Source organism: Physcomitrium patens, chromosome 11 (genome assembly GCF_059467195.1).
Source record: "Physcomitrium patens ecotype Gransden chromosome 11, ASM5946719v1, whole genome shotgun sequence".
Taxonomy (NCBI): domain Eukaryota; kingdom Viridiplantae; phylum Streptophyta; class Bryopsida; order Funariales; family Funariaceae; genus Physcomitrium; species Physcomitrium patens.
Genome location: NC_143420.1, coordinates 15,808,983 through 15,827,377, shown reverse-complemented (window position 1 = coordinate 15,827,377; position 18,395 = coordinate 15,808,983). Strand labels below are relative to the sequence as shown.

The window sequence follows — 18,395 nt, the reverse complement described above, 5'->3', positions numbered from 1 at the left end:
TTGTTATATTTTCAACTTTTACAAACCATATCTATGATAATCAGAATAAAAATTGTAAAATGGGAATAAGAAAGAATTTCATGAATTTTCATTTAGTGGCACCTTGCTCACATGGCGTGGATGCAGGCACCGCACCAAGAATAGCGATGACAGATGAGCCGAGCTCCAGGAATAGGCCACAGGCGACGCAATCCAGCAACTACCCACTGCGATGGAGCAAGCTTTCATTCATCACCCACCCCTTGGTTTGCTTGCTCATGGAGCTGGATGTGAGAGCCATCGCCACGTAGATTTTCCTTTCGCTGCAACGATCTTCATCTCGCAACGTGGTCGCGTACCTGCTGACATGCCCCACTCGGGAATCAGAGCATCCCTGCCCTGTTCGTTTTTTCTGGGCATGTCAGTCGTTCTGGCAGACTTCGAGCAGAGTCCCTGTCCAGGGTCGTTGGACGGTAAGGGAGGACGATATAGGTCGGTGCAATCACTTTCTTCGTCACTTGCTTGGGCCGCTCTGTGCAAGGTTTGTGTCGGCTTTCGGTGTGTTGCAGGGGGTGTTATCGATAGAAGGTGATGCAGATCCACTTGGATGAGGGTTCTCAGGTGCGGAGCCTTGCACGACGCGTGCAGAATGTCTTCGAGTGGAATAGGATGTCGTGTTTATCTCCACAGAGTTCGTGACTTGTAGTTTTCTGTATAGATGTGGGGGTGGTTGGGTGTGTTAGGAGATCTCGCTTGAGCAGTAGAATGCTAAGAGTTCCGTGAGTGAGGAACCCAGTGGAAGAGATAATTTGTGGCATTTTGTCATTGGAACCAAAATGACGACCCCAGTGCTGCAGACGGCCACGAGAAGACTCGGAAAAACCGAGGCGAACTGGGTTGCTGTTGTGAAAACAGGCACGGGTATTTCCATCTCCTCCATCCTTTTCGATCGCTGTATTCCAGCTGCTGATCTGGATTTCGCTCTCCAAGAGCTTCTCGCAAAGAACCCTCGCCTGAGATCCAAAATCACATACGCTGAGGCGGACAAGAAGCAGCAATGCTTCGAGACGCCGGATGAGGTTTCCATCACCGTTCCCGTGATCCCCTCTCGGTTTGATTCTCTGTTACAAAGTAATGGTGGGGCGGAAGACTCGGAGGGCGAGATCCGGGAGCCGTGGCACTTGATCACAGAGGAAGAGCTAAACACACCCTTTCCAACGGACTGTCCATTCCCAGTGTTCGAGTGCAAGCTTTATATCTTGTCGGATTCCAATTGCCTCGTTATTCTGCGCCTCCATTCTGCTGCCGCTGATATTGCGAGCACAGGGATTATAGTCAAGCAGATCGTTGAGTCCCTCCACAAGCGATCATTTGGAACCACAGACGCTGCCGTTGCAGATAATGGCATTGATCAAGCAGAGGTCATAAGCAAAAAGATGCAGGATTCGGCCACTGTTGGGCAAAAAGTAGCCGATCCGAAGCTTTTGGCGACTACTGGTGGGAAATTGAACTACCATCTGCCGTGCATCGAGAGCGTGGTTCCCCCCGGTGAAGGAAAGAAGCCTTTCTGGGCTCACGGCATGGATGTGGTGGGATATGGCTTGGGTTCGCGCAGATATTCTTATCTCCCCTTTCAAGACACCGTCAGTCCAAGAAGCTCCAAGCTCATTCGTGCGGCATTGACCGCTGAGGGCACTAATCTCCTGCTGAAGGTAAGTATCTTTCATTTGCTAGTATCATCAACCGACTTTTTCTATGAAACGAGCATTGTATATTCAGTTCATGTCATCACTCTCTGTGACAAATGAACGCAGGAATGTGAGAAGCGGGGCGTTTCAATCGGTGGAGCAATCAATGCCGCAGGATTGAAGGCTGTGGCGGCAGTCAAAATGCTGGGCATGAAAGAGGAGAATTACAGTTCTGCAGTGTTAGTTCAGTGCCGCCACCGCCTTGAGCCCAAACTTGCGGATTCCGCCGTTGGTGAGGATTGCTTGTAGTTCAATTCCTCCTGTACATTTTTTCAGGTCTCATCTCTCCACCCGCGATGACAAAAAAATATTGTGCATTTACGTGCAGGTTTCTACCATTCAGCGATATTGAGAACAATGGACGTGTCAGAGAGCATGCCCTTCTGGGAGGTGGCCACGAAGTGTACAAAGGACTTCAACGAGGCAATTAGGAACAAGAAGCACTTCACAGACATGGGGGATCTGAACACCCTGTTGGGACAGGCGCTTCGATTTCCAAATCTCACCCCGAGTAAGACTCTTCGCACCGCAACGTTGTCCATGACTCTTGATCCCGTCCTGGAAGACGTTGGCCCTGCAGCTGCCGCAGTAGGTGTCAAGGACTACATGTCGTGTTCGGCCGCTCATGGAGTAGGGCCGTGCTTGGGCATCTTTTCTTTCATGAGACAACGCTCGCTTCAATTTTCCTTCGTGTATCCATCGCCGCTGTTCTCGACATCACAGACACAGAGACTAGTAGACCATATTCTTAACTATCTCTCCGTAGGTAGCGATAACCATCCAATTGCTTGAGGGCAACTCAGGTTTTGTAGGAAATTATGACCATCCGTTAACATTTACTCAGTTGATCTGTAGTTGCGAAAACGACGAAGCAATGCGTCATGCGTCAGCTAACCATTCCTTGGCCAAATTCAAAGATAGCATGAAGTCTGTCATTCAGGAACTGAAAAAGTACAAGTTCAGTCCCGTAAAAAACTGTGCTTCGTCAGAAAATTAAGACACTAAAAAATGAAAAGAAACGGACAGGCCTTGAAAAAATCACAAAGCCTTACAGGTACAGGACCGGAAAGTACTCTTCGAGCTGTTCCAATTACAATCAATAACTTCACTTCATTCCATTTGAACTTGTATACTCACTCAGCGAAAAAAACAAGGTCTAATGATGTTGGATTCGCCATATAGACTTTCAAAACAATCACAACTTCACATGTTTTGAAAAGTAGATCTAGGAAACATTAATTGTACAGCACCTTAGTTCAGTTAATTTGGCGATGCTGCAACAGACTTGCCGACCTCGATGCTGAGACGATGGAGAGTCTTCTGCAGTTGCTTGATGTCTTGGTCTTTCTTCGTCAGCTCCGACTCCGTGGCAAGCAAGGCCAGGGCATTGTCAGGGTGCCTTATCGAACCATACATCGCTATGCTGGACTTGGCTCGTTGCCTCTCCAGCTTCTTCTGCATTGTAGTTTGGGGAGGCTCTATCGTGGTGGGATGAGGCAATGCTGTTGTTCCCAATGCGGTGCTGCTCCTCGAACAAAAACTGGAACTTGTCGAGCGCCGAGCTGGAAACTGCGTAGCGGGAGTTGCAGATGCTTTGGCTTTGGAAGCAGATCGACTAAACTTACTGGCTTTGCGGATCTTGGATTTTCTTTTCTGTGACATCTGGGTGAGGGCTGCAACTGTCACATACCTATGTTTGGCTGCGACTGCCCTGTAGTAAGCTTCTTCACCCTGGCACAGCAGAAAATTCGCAGCACAAGATTCATTCTTACAAGAAATGAAGATAAACTTGTATCCCTGATACATTACGTTTATCGGTTATCCACGCTTTCACGTGATTGCTATTCAAGTTCGTGACGCAGTACAATGATACATTTCAGCTGAAGTGACTAAGATGGTGTTCGAGTGTTGGCTTACCTGAAGATCCTTCAGAATAGAACTCAAGCGTTGTGCGTTTCTGTTAGCCTCGGAGAAGCCATTCAGTAAAGCAATGTTTTTCTGCACTAAGCGATTTGCTGCAAAAGCATGTTCTTTGTCTATTCGTAGGATCGCCGTTTGAAGTATTTTCACAAATTTCTGGAGTACACCTCTGCGTTCGCAAACGAGCAGGAAGAACCAACCAATACGTTAGGCACATGACCAAGTAGTTGACTCGTGCAGGAATTATGAACCTTTGAAGCAGAACTAATCCACGTAACCTCCATAAACTGAAAGCTGATTCGCTTAGTACCTTTGATGTTTCATCTCCGTTTTCTCTGACAAGCAGTCAGGATTCATTTGTCGATGCGTATCGTTCACGTAAGTGTCATAGAGCTCCTTGGTAAGATCTGGCCATTTTCCTTGTTCGTTCTCCTCAATAATTTGTGTCAACTTGGCAGTGAAATTATTGACGTAAATTTCTACTGTCAAGGCCTTATCCAGCATTTTTTTCAGATTGACCGCGTTTACCGACAGTTTTGCCTTCAAATCCTTCTCAACTGTCCTGACGTCTTTCAAATCCAGGAGATGATCAGCCTGCCGGGTGTATGACAAACATTTGCAATCGAGTATTAGAAGAAGGACTTGAGTAAGTGGCGAGTCATACTGTTGGCTTCCTCGAAAAGAACATCTTGCCCTAGTCACAACTGCTTTCTTAACTTATCTACAGGCATTTGGTATCATTCAAAACCCAAACCTGAACACAAAGCTGGTCAAGGCCCTGAATCACGGAAGCTCCAACTACCTGCTCAGATTTAAGATTGCCCAAATAAGAGCGAAGATGTCGAATCTCTTCTGCAACAGGTTTCTTCTCCCGCGTCAACTGTGATACATAAGCTCGTCGTAAATGTGTGATGAAAAGCACTGAGGAACAAGAGAAATGAACAAAATGTAAAATCACATTCGCTGGGACCAGTGTGCTGTCATACAAATCGAAGACCGCTTGTACACCGATTTCACAAAAAGAAAAGACGAAGCTACAGAGACAAGTATTGGCAGTCTAGATAATGGACCAAGAAGTCGATATGACCGGACAACACTAATTGTGACGCACCACATTATAAGCTAATTCCTACCTTAATCATGCTTGTACGCCTAATGGAATTACGTTTCAGTAAAGGAGTGAACTTGTAACAAATGAGCAATATTTAACAAGCGAAGCTGAATCATTGAGCTTGGCTTATGACTACCTTGTCTATCTTGTAATCGTAAATGATATGGTGAGATTCTTGCTCTCGAAGACTGGCCAGTACATTTTCGTTCCTCTCATCTGTTTCCAGCAGCCAACTTCTGCTGCACGCCCGGTCCTTGTCAATTGCTAATACCAATTTCTTCAACCGCCAATTTTCCTGCCAGTCATCCCGCTGTGTTGAGACCATTGTAACGTTATGCGGAGTATTCTTGTCCGTCATACCACCAGTATCTTAACTCAGGTGTCTCAACTAGCCTCGACTATTCCACAAATCTAACAGAATTTCCACCATCTAGTGTATGAAAGCAAGATAAGATTATGTGCCTATAGAAAAGCATTATACCATGAGAACTTCATGGAGCTTATCATCGTGTTCAGCTTCGGCAGCTGTTGCTTGATTAATGATAGCTTGAGATTGAAGAATGATGTTCTTCTCGTAGGACAGTTTCCCAAAAACATCCTCCACCCTTTTACGCTGATCTTCTAGATCCGTTGCATACTTCTTCAGAGCCTGCTCAATTTCTTCATCATTGAACATCAACTCCATGTCTAGAGCTAGCTGTCCTCATCATGCCAATCCCGAGATGGAGGATTTTAAAAGGTCTCTCTTTAGCACAGATTGCAAGGTTACAGAAATCAAATGATTGAGAGTACTTATGTTTGCACGAAACCGTAGTGCTCATTAGAAAAGAGTAATTTATGCATACTTTACACTTCTGTATCTCCGCGTCGCACTTGGCCACCACTTCTTCAACTCTCTTGTCTGCAGCTAATTGTGCACCCTCTAACTCATGCTTCATATCCTGAAGTTTCGCATCACATGCTCTCTGCCTGCCATTCATGATATCTTTTAATCTGTGCAATTCCTTCTGCACCTTGGACCTCAGTACATTTGCTTTTTCGGCTTCTTTGATTATCTACATTCAGAGTTGTCGAATGGATGAGAATCTTAAAGCCGGGGCTTAAACGAGGGAATCTTGATACAGTTTAGTAAACATATTAATAAGTAGCTCACCCTCCTCTCACAATCCTCGTTCATGTTTTTCAACGTGACTTCTTGGGATTCCAGCAGACCCTGAATATGTGATTCTTTCTCACTTTCTGCCATCAGAATACGCTTCTCGAGAAGCCGAAGTCGGAAATCGTACTCACTCTCTTTTTTTGCGCTGAGCTCATCCTTCTCTCTCATTGTCTTGATGTGTTCTTGCTCTAGCATGTGGTCCCTGTACAACATCTCGTCTCGTTCCTTCTTGGCTCTCTTCGCAAAGTCCTGACAGTTGATCAACGCACAAAATCACCACCCGTGATTCTCACATTCAATTTTAGGACGTTTCAGGATTCCAAATATAAAAATTCCCGGAATCCAACAAGTTAATGTCCCACCAACGAATGAACTGTGCATCAGTTTATTTGAGCACCGTAGTCTTCCTCATTACTGGAATGGTTTCCTTGAGTTGTAGATTAACACTCCCTTCAACTTAACAAATTTCTAACGACATTCAAAACGATATCAATGGTTGACATGTGAAGACATGGCACCTGAACATTCTGCTTCCTTTCTTCGAGGTCGTCCTTGTAAACTGCAAGAATGTCAACCCACGAATTCTCGTCCACCGGGAGAAAGCCACGGGGCTCAGGAGGGTCAGGCAGATCCTTAGACCAGGGCAATTTTTGTACAGTAAGCAGATGTATGGAGCCTTGAGACGAGGTAATCACAATCAAGTCATGGTTCTCGTCCACGGCCAAGGAGGTAGTCTTACCTGCCAGATCGCCATGCTCCAAGATTATGTTCACAGTCGGAGCCAAACAATGTCACAAGAACACGGTACTTCGGACCAATTTCTAGAATCGGCTGCCAAGTTACATTAGGACTAATTTTCAGGCTGTACCTGCATTAATTGGCTCCACCCAAGTGGGAGAGCAACCTTTAGAAAGTGGCGCTGCATAAAGTACTAACTCTCCACTATCATTTGTACCGCAAAGCAATCCGCTTCCACATAGTTTCACGTTTTGAAAGAGCCCTACAATTTTCGTTATTCCCTTCGGTTCTGCTTCATAGGAGGTTTGAGCTCTGGTCAACCATAAGCAGTTCCCATGCACAAAAATCAAGTCTTAGTTTTCCAACTCTCGAGGCTCCCAGAAATCGCAAACGTTTGGGCTTTTCTTTACAATTACAGTACCAAGGGAACATGTTAACACACGCAGAATCATAATGATGATTGCCGGGTCAAACCTAAATATGTGGTGCTCCCAACAAGAGCCACTCAAATTCTCATCTTCCTCGTCAGTCACTGGTGGAATTTCATCATCAGAGTTTATCTCTTCAGGCAGTGTTTGCTCAATGGCGATTTTTTTGTCAGTGTCCAGTGCTCGAAGAGAAATGTTTAATCCACATGCATACACGAATCTCCGGCTTCGGTCATATACGATAGAAGAATAAAGAGATCCTATCGTCACACATTCCGAATATTTCCAGAAACCGTCCATAAACCAACCGAGGACAGCTCCGTCCGTTGCTGCTGTAGCAAGATAGATGGAATCGTGAGACCATGCCACTGAAGTAACAGTGCCAATGTGACCCTGCGCCATCAAAGTTTAGACCAGAATCTCAAATGAGAGATTAGTTGACTACCACAGTTGATGTAAACTAATCTGCAGCAACAACCATGTAGAATTTAGGCAGGTCCAGAGAGGATGACCTTAAGAGTAGCCATGGTGTTCCAGTTGGTTGAAGAGGGCAGAACGATGTCCTTGCCTGCAGCAACCGCCACAATGGCACAACTGGGACTCCACCTCATCACTCGCACATTTTTCAGCCTTACATCTTCTATCGGTACAATGCTGCAGAATACCCTTTGTTCTTATTCATTAGTTGTCGAAATATGTACAGCTCAAGCATATGCAGACTTCCCCCTAGTATCTCATAGTATTTCAATATAACTTATCAAGTAGTTCATCTCTACAACCACAATGTCTTCCCCAACTTGGAGTAAGGCTGTACCGCTGCAGTTGTCTCAGGTGAATTCAACTCAGAACAAAAAAAATAAATTAAGACGAGCGATCGCTGAGAAAAGGGCAGTCAACGCTGACGTACTTATCTGACATTAGAAAAAATATCTTAATAACTCTTCCGAGAGCCACAAGCAAATGATAATTGTTGATGGACACAGCCTGAATTTCCTCATCACACCTGCCAGTATTCCAAAAATCCCCGCAAGCAACTACTCAACATCATCAAACAACGCGACAAATCCTGGTTCAGCAAAACTTTCAATTTCTCAGCTTCTGAAGAGATGTCTTACGAGGAAGCTAAGCCTTACGGATATGTGGTATCACAGACAAGCCGAGCATAGCTCCATATCCGCACCACCTGGTCCTGATGGCTTGTGGCGATGTTCATTCGACTTCGGCAGATATCCATATCCGTAACTGGTGATATCGTAAACACTGGCCATCCAGTCCTATCCAATGTTTGTCGGTAGGGGAATAATCAGTCAAGAAGTATGCTTAGCGAAAGTAGGGGGGCTAGGAATGAAGAGAAAAAAGAACACGCAGTATAAGAAAGTTTTAAGTCAATAAGAATGATTGCATAAATAAGATTATAATTCAACATAATGCATTTAAGTACCAGACGATCAGAAATACCTGGCATGGGATAATCGACCACATCGAAGACGGGACTTAGAAGCCCCTCTTCAGTATAGTTTGAAGTCTGATTGAGAGTCCCTTCCTCAAATTGTGGATTAAGCTGAAGCCGCCCCACTTTCTCCGCCTGAGTGGAAAATGACAAGTTTTAAAATTCTGTATTACATCACTTGCACAATACGAACGAGTGGTATGCAACTGAACGACAAAAAATTAACGGCCTAGGTTACTACCTCCACAACGTACAATACGGTTGGATCATTCGGCGCCACCACCAATGTTGTAATTGGCAAATCTTCTCTACAAAACCGAATAATAATATTAGCTGATTCATTCAGTGTCCTCCTATGAAACTGTCAAATTTTCGTTGTATTAGGTACATGCAATCATATGTAAGTAATTGATTTCGATTGAGACAAACCGTGACACAGAACTCATGGTGATTCCCTTTCCGTAAGGCCTAGTTGATCTTAACTGAAAGCACAACGTTCACGAGGTTATTTGAAGATACTTGAGCATCTTACCACCCACAAATGTCCCCACAAACTCTACATAGAAGACTTTTTGTAATATCTATTGGATTCACAAAAGAAAAAATTGTAACATATTTTATGACATGCGTGAACTTTTTGATTCATCAACTCTTACACTGTACTCTGATTTTACAACATCCCAGCCACCAACTTGCATGATGATACCATCCTTTCTGCCAGCATAGAAACCGGTAGGTGTGACAGCCATGCATAAGACATGCCCAGTATCAAGAAATTTCTGTGGTTCAATTCGACAGCCACCCACAGTCACAGAAGACATCTCTTAGAGAAATTCAATACAAAATAGTCAAAAGGAGACTCAAAAAACAAATAGATATTAAAGTTGATGAGCAAGACTTGGGAGGGCATACGTATTTGACTTCACCCCCTTTAACAATAAAGATCACTTTATTTTCTGTTGAAATGGCAATGCTATCATCGATAAGCCAAACGTGATCTGTCAAGATGCACTTGACTCCTGTGCCAGGTTCTTCGAGGCCTGCAATGTCGTCGTATGTCTCTATCAAGTTCTCATCTATGCTCCAAATTTTGATGGCACCAGGACCTGCATAGCATGATATCATCACCCTTAAGATAGGGTCATCGGCACGTAGACTTGGATGATAATTCGTAGGGCAATCTTTTGGCAGCTGAATCGTACCAGTAACAGCGAAGACGTCGGCACTCCCCACACTCACAGAGATTCTTGTAACATTGTGAGGATAATGCATGACAAACCTTGGCTGTTTTATGCCACCAGATGAATACACCAATCAATTTATGTGCACTATAGAGTACAACGGCACCTTGTAGCACAGACATGAACTATCAATAGAAGAACTGAATAGATAAATTTAATATGATAAATCAGATAAGAAATGAACAACTGTGGCCTAACCATCGGTAGGTCCAAATTCCAACAGTAAAGTTTAGCATCAGAAGCAGGACTGCACAAAGCCACGATCTGTTTTTCGTCTTTGGAAAGACCAACATTTCCAATCTCTGCCGTGGGATACATTAACTTTTTGTAAGTGCAAACAGGACTATACATCTACAGAACAAACACATTATCATTATCAACACAATGATGAAAATGAATAATAGTGAGCAAAAGTTCAAGCATTAGGGCAGATATCAGCTGAATGGTGAAGCGATTGATTAGTCGGGAGGAAGTACCTTCATGCTCATTGATAAAATACCTTGTTACAACTATAGGATTCTTGGCCATCTTGAATAGAGTAACCTGTAGACCCACATGTAAGATGTTTATAGCTTCAGGTTAGTGACGCACTTCCAGGAATTAAAATAATTCGTAAATGAGTCTACAGTCGCGCGATACCATGGATCAAAATGATATTGAACAGGATTGCAGATTGATAAATTCTACATAAAAACCAGGTTGAGATAAACCAGTAGGAGGTGCCTTACCGAACTCGGTTCACCTTTTAATTTCTCACACACAACCATGAGGCGCCCTGATTCTGACACAGTCATGCAACTGATTTTCTGTCCACAAGCAATGACTTAAATTTACAAAAAAAAAAAAAAAAAAAAAAAAAAAAAAATCAGCAGTAATGTGAATAACCTCCCAATAAAATAATTTGCTTTAATTCGTACTTCACAAGTCATGAATCAGAGAAAAGACGCGATTATCAATATGCATATGGGTTACAAAAACTAAACCCTTGTAATGTTAAGATTAAGAAAAAAGTTTCATCTTAAAGGATTGCAACACCTAGATTATCCGTTAATTAGGCATTAAAAAGTAAGCACGTGACACCTCAGTGGAAGCTTGAGCAGGAAGCAGTGGCACCGAACAGAAGTCTCTGAAAATGAAGTCAAACCACATTAAAATATGTTTCTCCATCCAGCAATTCTATTGTAATGATGAGCCAGAACCATTAAAAAGCGAACAAACTCTAAGAGATCAAAAGTGATGTGAAAATAGGCTATAACAAATATATCAGCATGCAACAGGAACAGAAGAGGACAGAGACAGAATGTCAATCAACAGAACACACTAAGAATGTGCGACGCACAAGACTCCAAGCAAGCGAAATGGTTTCTACTTTTATGATTACCGAAGTAACAGTAAGGAAACCATCCTCAGCAACATAGATTCCATCATCAAATTATGCGGCTGATATGCCTATAGACGGACATTTTCACACTTCGTCCAGAACACTAGTTTGGCAGCTTTGATTTATGAGACCTACTTTAAGTTTAAGGACATTCAGTTACCAGTCGTTTACAGCATACATCTATAGTTTGCAGGCCAGTCAAATACCATAGCAGAATACAGAAGACCATTTCAGAATCAGATGTCATACACGTGAAGCAAAACATGACAGAAATACCTGTACTTATAAAGGCCACAGCCAATTGCAAAAACTACGGTTTCACTATTCAAGCTTGCAATCTGAGAGAGGCGCCAACGGATTCCAGAAAATCCAAACGTATGTCTGCAACATAGGTGATAGAGATAATATGTTATTTAAATTTTGCAACTCATGAAGTTGACTTGAAGGATATAAAGTCCTGATGAAAATTGATGAAATCTTTGCTCGTCCAGCATTTAGCTATCGAACCTCTGCTGAATTTTAAAAACTCCGAACTCACAGCTATCGCCAATTTTCTCCAATGACAATGACTCTGTCAGCAAACTCGCTAGACTCAACCAAAGCGAAAGTGATGCATTCAATAATTCCAAAAGTAGATTAAATTCTGCTCAACCGTACTATCCGTCTAAACTCAATAGCACACGTACAAAAGTACAGCAGCCCCTCGATAATCATCAACTGAAACTCCATACCCTAATGGCCCGCAATCCACGAAGAGGTCGCGAAATCCGTTGCATGCACCTCTTATTATTTAGACTCACAGTTACAGTGATTCTAGGACTCAGATATTACAACTTGACGAAATGCATGTGTAGGAAACAGCTTACACTGGTGGAAACTGGTACACCGCAGACTCCATCGCAACCTTCTCCCACTTCTTTCTGGCCACCAGTTTTCTCTTCGTCCTTTCGGCCATGTGGATTTTGGCGCAGAATCAATAGGTGACGTTAGCAGCTTGTTGCGTCGAAGCCATGAATGGCGTCTACTGCTCTTGATCAGAGAAAAACTCGCAGCAACCATGGAATAACACGAGTACTGGGTGGTTGCCGTCATTAAGGTTAACACTTACTTTGCAATCCGTCCATGAATCTGATACTATCATCTGTACAGCATTCTGATTGCGTATCAGAAATATAGTGTCCCCTCAGGTCTGAACATGAGTCAATGCTATGCAAAATTACTTATCCTGTTACCTTTCACCTCCTCCACATGCCTCTTCATCTTCTTCACATGACTATTCATCGGCTTAAAATTCAGTTAGTACATGTATTAGTTGAGTGCATTTTGAAGTTGAAATTAGCATAAGTTGTGCATTGAATTAGAATAACAGATCAGTTACGCTTATAAAGAAAAATCATCATCATTACAAGATATATTTCAACACAAAAACACTAATCTGCATCTCCAATTGATTAATTTAAGGCCAATACTCGGAAAGAACGTCGTCCAAGCCAGCAAAAAACAGAGGTGCTTTCTGATTGAAAGGACAATGTATTTCTTTAATACCCTCAAAGGTACAGCATTACACTGATCGAGATGAAGCTGCTTGTCGGGCATTTGAGACCGCCGAGTTACTGCCACTCGTAAATGACTTTTGCCTATTACAGGAAGCTTCAGCCGTTGGCAAGGAAGTTCTAGATGTCTATCCTTATGACCAATTCAACATCTACTGAACTTACTGCACTTATCCTTGTTACACTTATCTGTGTGTAGCAGAAACCATCACCACAACAAAACTGTAGTATGATTTGATCACCATTTCAGGTTTGTATGGTCTCCTTTACACAGGAAGGTTATCTTTGCCGAGGCATATCTTTCGAATGAACCTCACTTTTTGCAACGCATCCTGGCCCTACACATATCAAAGAGCAACTTCATCGTCATAATTCCGCATAACATCAAATTTTTGGTCATGTGGACCACTAAGTTTTTGACACTTCTAAAGGTTCAAAACAGCATACCTGTTTGCGGTACCGTTTAGCTATAGCTTGGCTAGTACTTGATTCGTCAGCTCGCTCCATGTACATCTCTCCTAGACAGAAGTAAAAATTGGCCAGCTCAAGAGAAGATCCAGGAACAACCTTCTCCAGGGACGTAATTATGTTGCGACAAACGCGTATTGCCTCACCAGCATCCCCAAGCGCTCGGCAACAATTCATTAATGGGGTAAACGCGTCAAACAGGAACACATGTAACGGATGCTGCAGCAACATTGGCATAGTTTTAGGATCAATCTTCGAGTAAACTCGCCGGCTGACAACTGAAGACGAGGGAACTAGTTTCAAAAGGCACCACAAAAGCACATGCTACGGAGGCAACACCAAAATATTCATTCCTGTTCGTATGGCTACTTAACACTACACCTGCAACATAGTAGGCAAATCGGACATGATAGATACCAAGATTAACAATGAAAATCTACGCCGGGAAAATAGTTTCAGATACATAAGACGCATAAGTGGCAGTATAAGCTAACCAATTTTCCAGTAAAATCTGCTAGAAAGCGTTCGAGAAGAATACGTGCATCCTTAAACTTCCGCTCCTGATAGACAGCCATGGCAGCTGCAAGCCTGTTCTCAGCTTCAACCTCAAGCTTCCAGGGCTTCTCGACTCCTGTTACATTCTTACCATCAAAGAGAGTCGAGGACACTGGGCTGGCCACTCGAGAACAAACGTCACATGTCCAAGATGAGGCACTTTGGTCCTCCTTTTCAAATCGACCAGCCAATGAAACCGACTTTACTAGTACTCCACCGCAACCCCTGGCTGGGCACATGGCAGCCTGTGGTAGGAGAAGGAAAAACGTGACGTCGATTTCAGAAAACAGACAAAGCTCTTAATCAGATTGCTATTCAGCCAATTCAAAGACCTAAAACAGATAACCCAAATATATAAATGCAGATAAATGTCAGGAAATTGGAAAAACCTCTAGGAAGCGGTCAATGGAAGATTTGAGAGGCTCTGAGCAGCGGATGCAGCTGCAATCGAAGTGTTTAGTATCAGCCAAAATTTGTTTGCGGACTGCACGTGGCTCGTACAAATTGATATAAGACAAACATAGCTGCCACGCCCGATATCTTTGATAAGTCCACGTTTTGAAATCCTCCCACAAAATATAAGGCTGTACATGTTAGATTTTGAAACTCAGTTCAAGGTACAGTAGGAAGTGCTTGCCTCTGAATCCTTGGATATGTCTTGAGTAGCTCTTACAGTCATCACGCGACCTTCAGATGCAAAGCAACAATTTGGCCTGCATACACAAACTACCAGGGGTCATGGAATAGGAGAAACTGATGAGTGTGAAAATTACTTGAAGTAAGATTGCTACAAAAGATTTTGGGGGAACATGTAAACATTCAGCAAGGAGAGCATTGAAATATTGTGCATATAAGATGCTTGCATTTTCATTGAAAAAAATATAAGACTTGAGTCAAATCAAGTCAAAGAAGCTAACGATACCAGCAAGAATGGTTCAGCATGGAGACAAATGGGAACATTCCAAGAGCCACATCTGCATTGTGGGTGTCCTGTAATCCCATGCCATGTGCGTTCGTGTTCACCAATAATGCAAACTTCTCCAACTCCTCTGAAAAATAACAACAGGATTGCACATATCGTTACTCCTACAACTGCAATCATGGCAAAACTGTGAAACTGGCACAGCCGGTTCCAAACCACGTCAATGATGACTAGACAACAGTTTTTAAATTGGAGACAATAGATGATTTAGTCCTTATCATTCAAGAGCTTCAGGATTCTTACAGAAGACCACTCTTGGAGTGACAAAGCAAATTACAACATTATTTGCTTACAACAAGTCAAAAACCAACTGTGCGCAACTAAAAAATGAGCATTGACGGATCTAAAAAAGCACAAAATGATTGAGACATGAGGCTAACCTAGGTTTGATAATTGTGAATTATTGTTTGATGCAATGTCGGTAACTTCACCATCCAGAACCCAACTGGAGAGAAGCAAATTGCAACCCTTCCGCACAGATTCCTTCCATGCAGTAGTAGCTTTATCTTCATGAGTTTGTAAATTGAGGACATCCTGTGTAGAAAGCCAAACATATCAAAATCTTAAAGAAAAAATAGCACAAATACATTGACATATCTCTCCATTGAAGTGGATACTTCGTGCATCAACCAAAGCTTAATCGTGTCAACGATCCATAACCTCAGTCGCTCATGAATCCAACCACGACAGATCCACTACCTCGTTTTAAGAACAAAGGTAACCTTTAAAGAACGGTAATACAATATTATGCAAATCAAGATTACATTACTAACAAAAAAAGGTTCAAAGTTCACCTTCGCAACCCAGTGTGACCGTTAATAAACTAATAATCGAAGACTTCCACATGAGTATGCGTATTACATGATGATCCTCAGATATAAGAAGAAATACAGTATCAATTCAGAGGAAATAAGAGGTGAAATAAAATTTCCACTACCTCAGCACGCATTTTGTGGGGAATGCCGAGGATCGGCGACTGATGGTTAAATTTCACCAATCCCACCAAATGCGGTGCTTGGCAGCTATTTGATCATAAAAACATATCTACATGTTAATACATGTTTAAAGTGATTTTGAACCCCACTATCCAAGGTTCTCTGTTACTCGTGTGTGCAGCATACCACAGCATCATAGCAAGATGCTTGGATACAACACAAGATTGTATCGACACGGACGACCAATTGCAAGACAGGGAAATGGGCGAACATAGTACCTGTATCGTCGGATGAATCACTCCATCCTTAATTATTCCTACACTAGGAGCACTCCCATGCAATGACCGCTTTAATGCGAGAGCCAATACAAAGCGCAGTAGATCCTCGTCACAATCAGACACCTTAGCCACTTCCTTAAGCTTTTGTGAGATCTTGCACCATTTGCGGTGACTTGCCATTGCCGAAGCTTCACAGTCCTGACCACAACCAGGTTTGCGTCATTTCGGGGCAGATTATTCCGAAAGTTTCACACTTCACATGCATACCTACAAATACTAATGACTATAAATATCAACAAAATCTGATCTTACTAAAATAAATAGTTAAAATCAAGGAACAAATTTAATCTCCTAAAACAAACAAATCCTAAGAAAGATAGAAACAAGACACCAGAACTTAAATACCTGACAATAGATTGCATGCTTGCAACCAGGACATTCTACTGGGCGAGCATTTTGGTGCAAATCTCGACAACATTCGTGGCAAACTGCCGTTCGGTCCTGGGAGCGAGGAACGAAAGCCACCGCCTCTTCAGCCACAATTACTTCGCCTGCTTTGATGTCTCTGCCAATAAACGAAAGCTGTTATTACGATTCCAAGGGACCGGCGGCAAAATATAGATTCTGCTGTCTAGGAGTGATCAACCACGTGCAATAGCAGCAATTAGAACCACAGATTATTATCATGTCAGTGTTATGTATCAAATTCATTAGGAGTGTTGCGAAGCTAACGAGCAAGCAAACACACCATGGTTCTACGAATGTGATACCACCAGGCAGCAAGAATACGTTATTGCATTCACTACCACACTCAAAAAAAAAAAAAAAAAAAAAAAAAAAAAAAAAAAACGATTCATTGTCCTCTTTTAAAAAATGTCGACTAGATATCGTAGGACTGTTTCATGGGACAAACAATGAGCGTTCAAGAAAGTCCAAACTCCATCATAGCAGTTCACCTTGAAGCAATGGCACAGCGGCCTCGACGATGACGAATCACAGCCGACCAGGGATACGAACTCTGTACAAGTTCCTGTGAAGGCAAAAACTGGAAAACCTCTGCATTGCAATCTGCCGCGTGAGAGTTCTTTTTCTTTTTCACTTTCTTCTTCTTACTCTTAACAGACGCCAACCCTGCCACATATCCATTGGTTGCATTCTCGTGCTTGTCTGTTCCATTCGGTACTGTCTCCTCTTTCATTAAACTAGAGGTCTTCAATTCCAACACTGCCACTCGAGCTGCCGCCGCATCGACCTCCATCTCCCTTAACACAACTAGACACTGCCTCCAACCACTCACTACTTCCTATATCTCACCAGCACCTGCACAGCCAAGCTGTTAGCAACAATTAGAACTAGAATCCGTTTCTAATAATCTAACAAAATCCTATAGTACTCTCATCATCTAGAATTACAATCACAAACCACCCACAAACCTAGAATCCTAAGTATCTAGCCTTAGAAAGTACGAAAATCGTAACGCATCGATTAACAACAGGATCGCAGGGTACCTCAGGAGACGACAAAATACTAGAAACCTAATTATTCGCGAGAATCTGCAGATGATATGCAAAGGCGGCGTTATAGAGAACATAAACTGGAATTACAAGACCTCATAGCAGCAGCAGCGGCATTGATCCACCATCAATCGGCGAACAACTGCATGCTGTAAAGGCTCTGCATCAAACTCACACACACCGCATCAAACTCAAAACACAGCATGAGCGCCGCACTCGTGAGCAGTGTAGTAGGAAGCGATGTGAATGGCATCCGATCTGTGTCCGTGACTTCGATGATGCCTAGGAATTGTCCCCATCTCCGATAGATTTGTCGGAAATAAATGGATTTGAAAGTCACAGTGCATGTGAGAACATTACCTGTAGGATTTCGGCACTTCTCCCTCAAACTTTTCACGCGCTCGTTTGTTTCATGACTTGGCGGGCGTTGAGCATTCGATATCTTTTGCTTGGCATGGTGGTGGAGCAATTTTGAAATGTGTTATTGAGTTGCCAACTTATACCAAGTGGATAGTATTGTACTCTATATTTACTTTACTTATTCCTTGGTAATTATATTTATGTCAAGGAATTTAAGATGGAACTTTTTATTTATAATCTATCTTCATTCAATAATATTATTAAAATATTATTTAGCTTATTTGGTGATTTTGTAGTTTTATGCATTGATTCCAAAATCAATTGTGATGTAGAAATGTTAGCACAGTAAACTCTATATTTTTTATTTGCATCACTTAATACTAATTAAAAATTAAGTTATTTTTATGTAAATAATGCCAACTTTATTAGTCTACAAACATGCAAAATTATTTTATGGTATTTTATTTTAGAATATTTACAGTAAATTTTCATTTTAAAATTAAAAATATATATATATATATATATACTCAATTGATATAAGCCGTACATATGTATGTATGTATTATAAAACAAAATTGCAACTAATTATCTACTT

The 18,395-nt window shown here is 42.3% G+C and overlaps 3 protein-coding genes across 12 annotated transcripts; 1 reads left to right on the top strand and 2 right to left on the bottom strand.

The window, feature by feature from the left end:
• Positions 1-815: 815 nt before the first annotated feature.
• Positions 816-2,855, top strand: LOC112288407 (uncharacterized). The gene is made up of 3 exons (XM_024532535.3): positions 816-1,691; positions 1,794-1,959; positions 2,056-2,855. The coding sequence occupies exons 1-3, from the start codon at positions 816-818 to the stop codon at positions 2,517-2,519; spliced, it is 1,506 nt and encodes a 501-aa protein (XP_024388303.1). The 3' UTR covers positions 2,520-2,855.
• Positions 2,818-12,533, bottom strand: LOC112288404 (uncharacterized). Of its 6 annotated transcripts, XM_073537173.2 has the most exons (26): positions 12,022-12,533; positions 11,432-11,536; positions 10,855-10,900; positions 10,503-10,580; positions 10,251-10,317; positions 9,973-10,076; positions 9,736-9,817; positions 9,446-9,639; positions 9,190-9,312; positions 8,963-9,015; positions 8,775-8,841; positions 8,542-8,668; positions 8,217-8,343; positions 7,991-8,086; positions 7,596-7,737; positions 7,130-7,476; positions 6,786-6,967; positions 6,436-6,656; positions 5,912-6,166; positions 5,604-5,813; positions 5,240-5,455; positions 4,895-5,068; positions 4,402-4,527; positions 3,958-4,241; positions 3,645-3,816; positions 2,818-3,458 (listed from the first exon to the last, which is right to left on the bottom strand). In XM_073537173.2, exons 1-26 carry the CDS (start codon positions 12,108-12,110, stop codon positions 2,988-2,990), a joined length of 4,158 nt encoding a protein of 1,385 aa, XP_073393274.1. In that variant the 5' UTR covers positions 12,111-12,533; the 3' UTR covers positions 2,818-2,987. The 6 variants fall into 6 exon arrangements, with proteins under 6 accessions (XP_073393274.1, XP_073393270.1, XP_073393272.1 ...); XM_073537169.2 differs by having other exon boundaries at positions 9,446-9,817; XM_073537171.2 differs by having other exon boundaries at positions 4,450-4,527; positions 9,446-9,817.
• A 132-nt stretch (positions 12,534-12,665) lies between these two features.
• LOC112288405 (uncharacterized) lies at positions 12,666-17,862 on the bottom strand. 5 transcript variants are annotated; one of them, XM_073537175.2, is made up of 12 exons: positions 17,801-17,862; positions 17,435-17,600; positions 16,883-17,246; positions 16,332-16,491; positions 15,927-16,124; positions 15,094-15,247; positions 14,654-14,780; positions 14,369-14,444; positions 14,121-14,255; positions 13,671-13,976; positions 13,156-13,395; positions 12,666-13,046 (listed from the first exon to the last, which is right to left on the bottom strand). In XM_073537175.2, exons 3-12 carry the CDS (start codon positions 17,182-17,184, stop codon positions 12,975-12,977), a joined length of 1,770 nt encoding a protein of 589 aa, XP_073393276.1. In that variant the 5' UTR covers positions 17,185-17,246; positions 17,435-17,600; positions 17,801-17,862; the 3' UTR covers positions 12,666-12,974. The 5 variants fall into 5 exon arrangements, with proteins under 5 accessions (XP_073393276.1, XP_024388302.1, XP_024388300.1 ...); XM_024532534.2 differs by lacking the exon at positions 17,435-17,600 and having other exon boundaries at positions 17,801-17,818; XM_024532532.3 differs by lacking the exon at positions 17,801-17,862 and having other exon boundaries at positions 16,883-17,259; positions 17,435-17,785.
• Between the last annotated feature and the right edge of the window lie 533 nt (positions 17,863-18,395).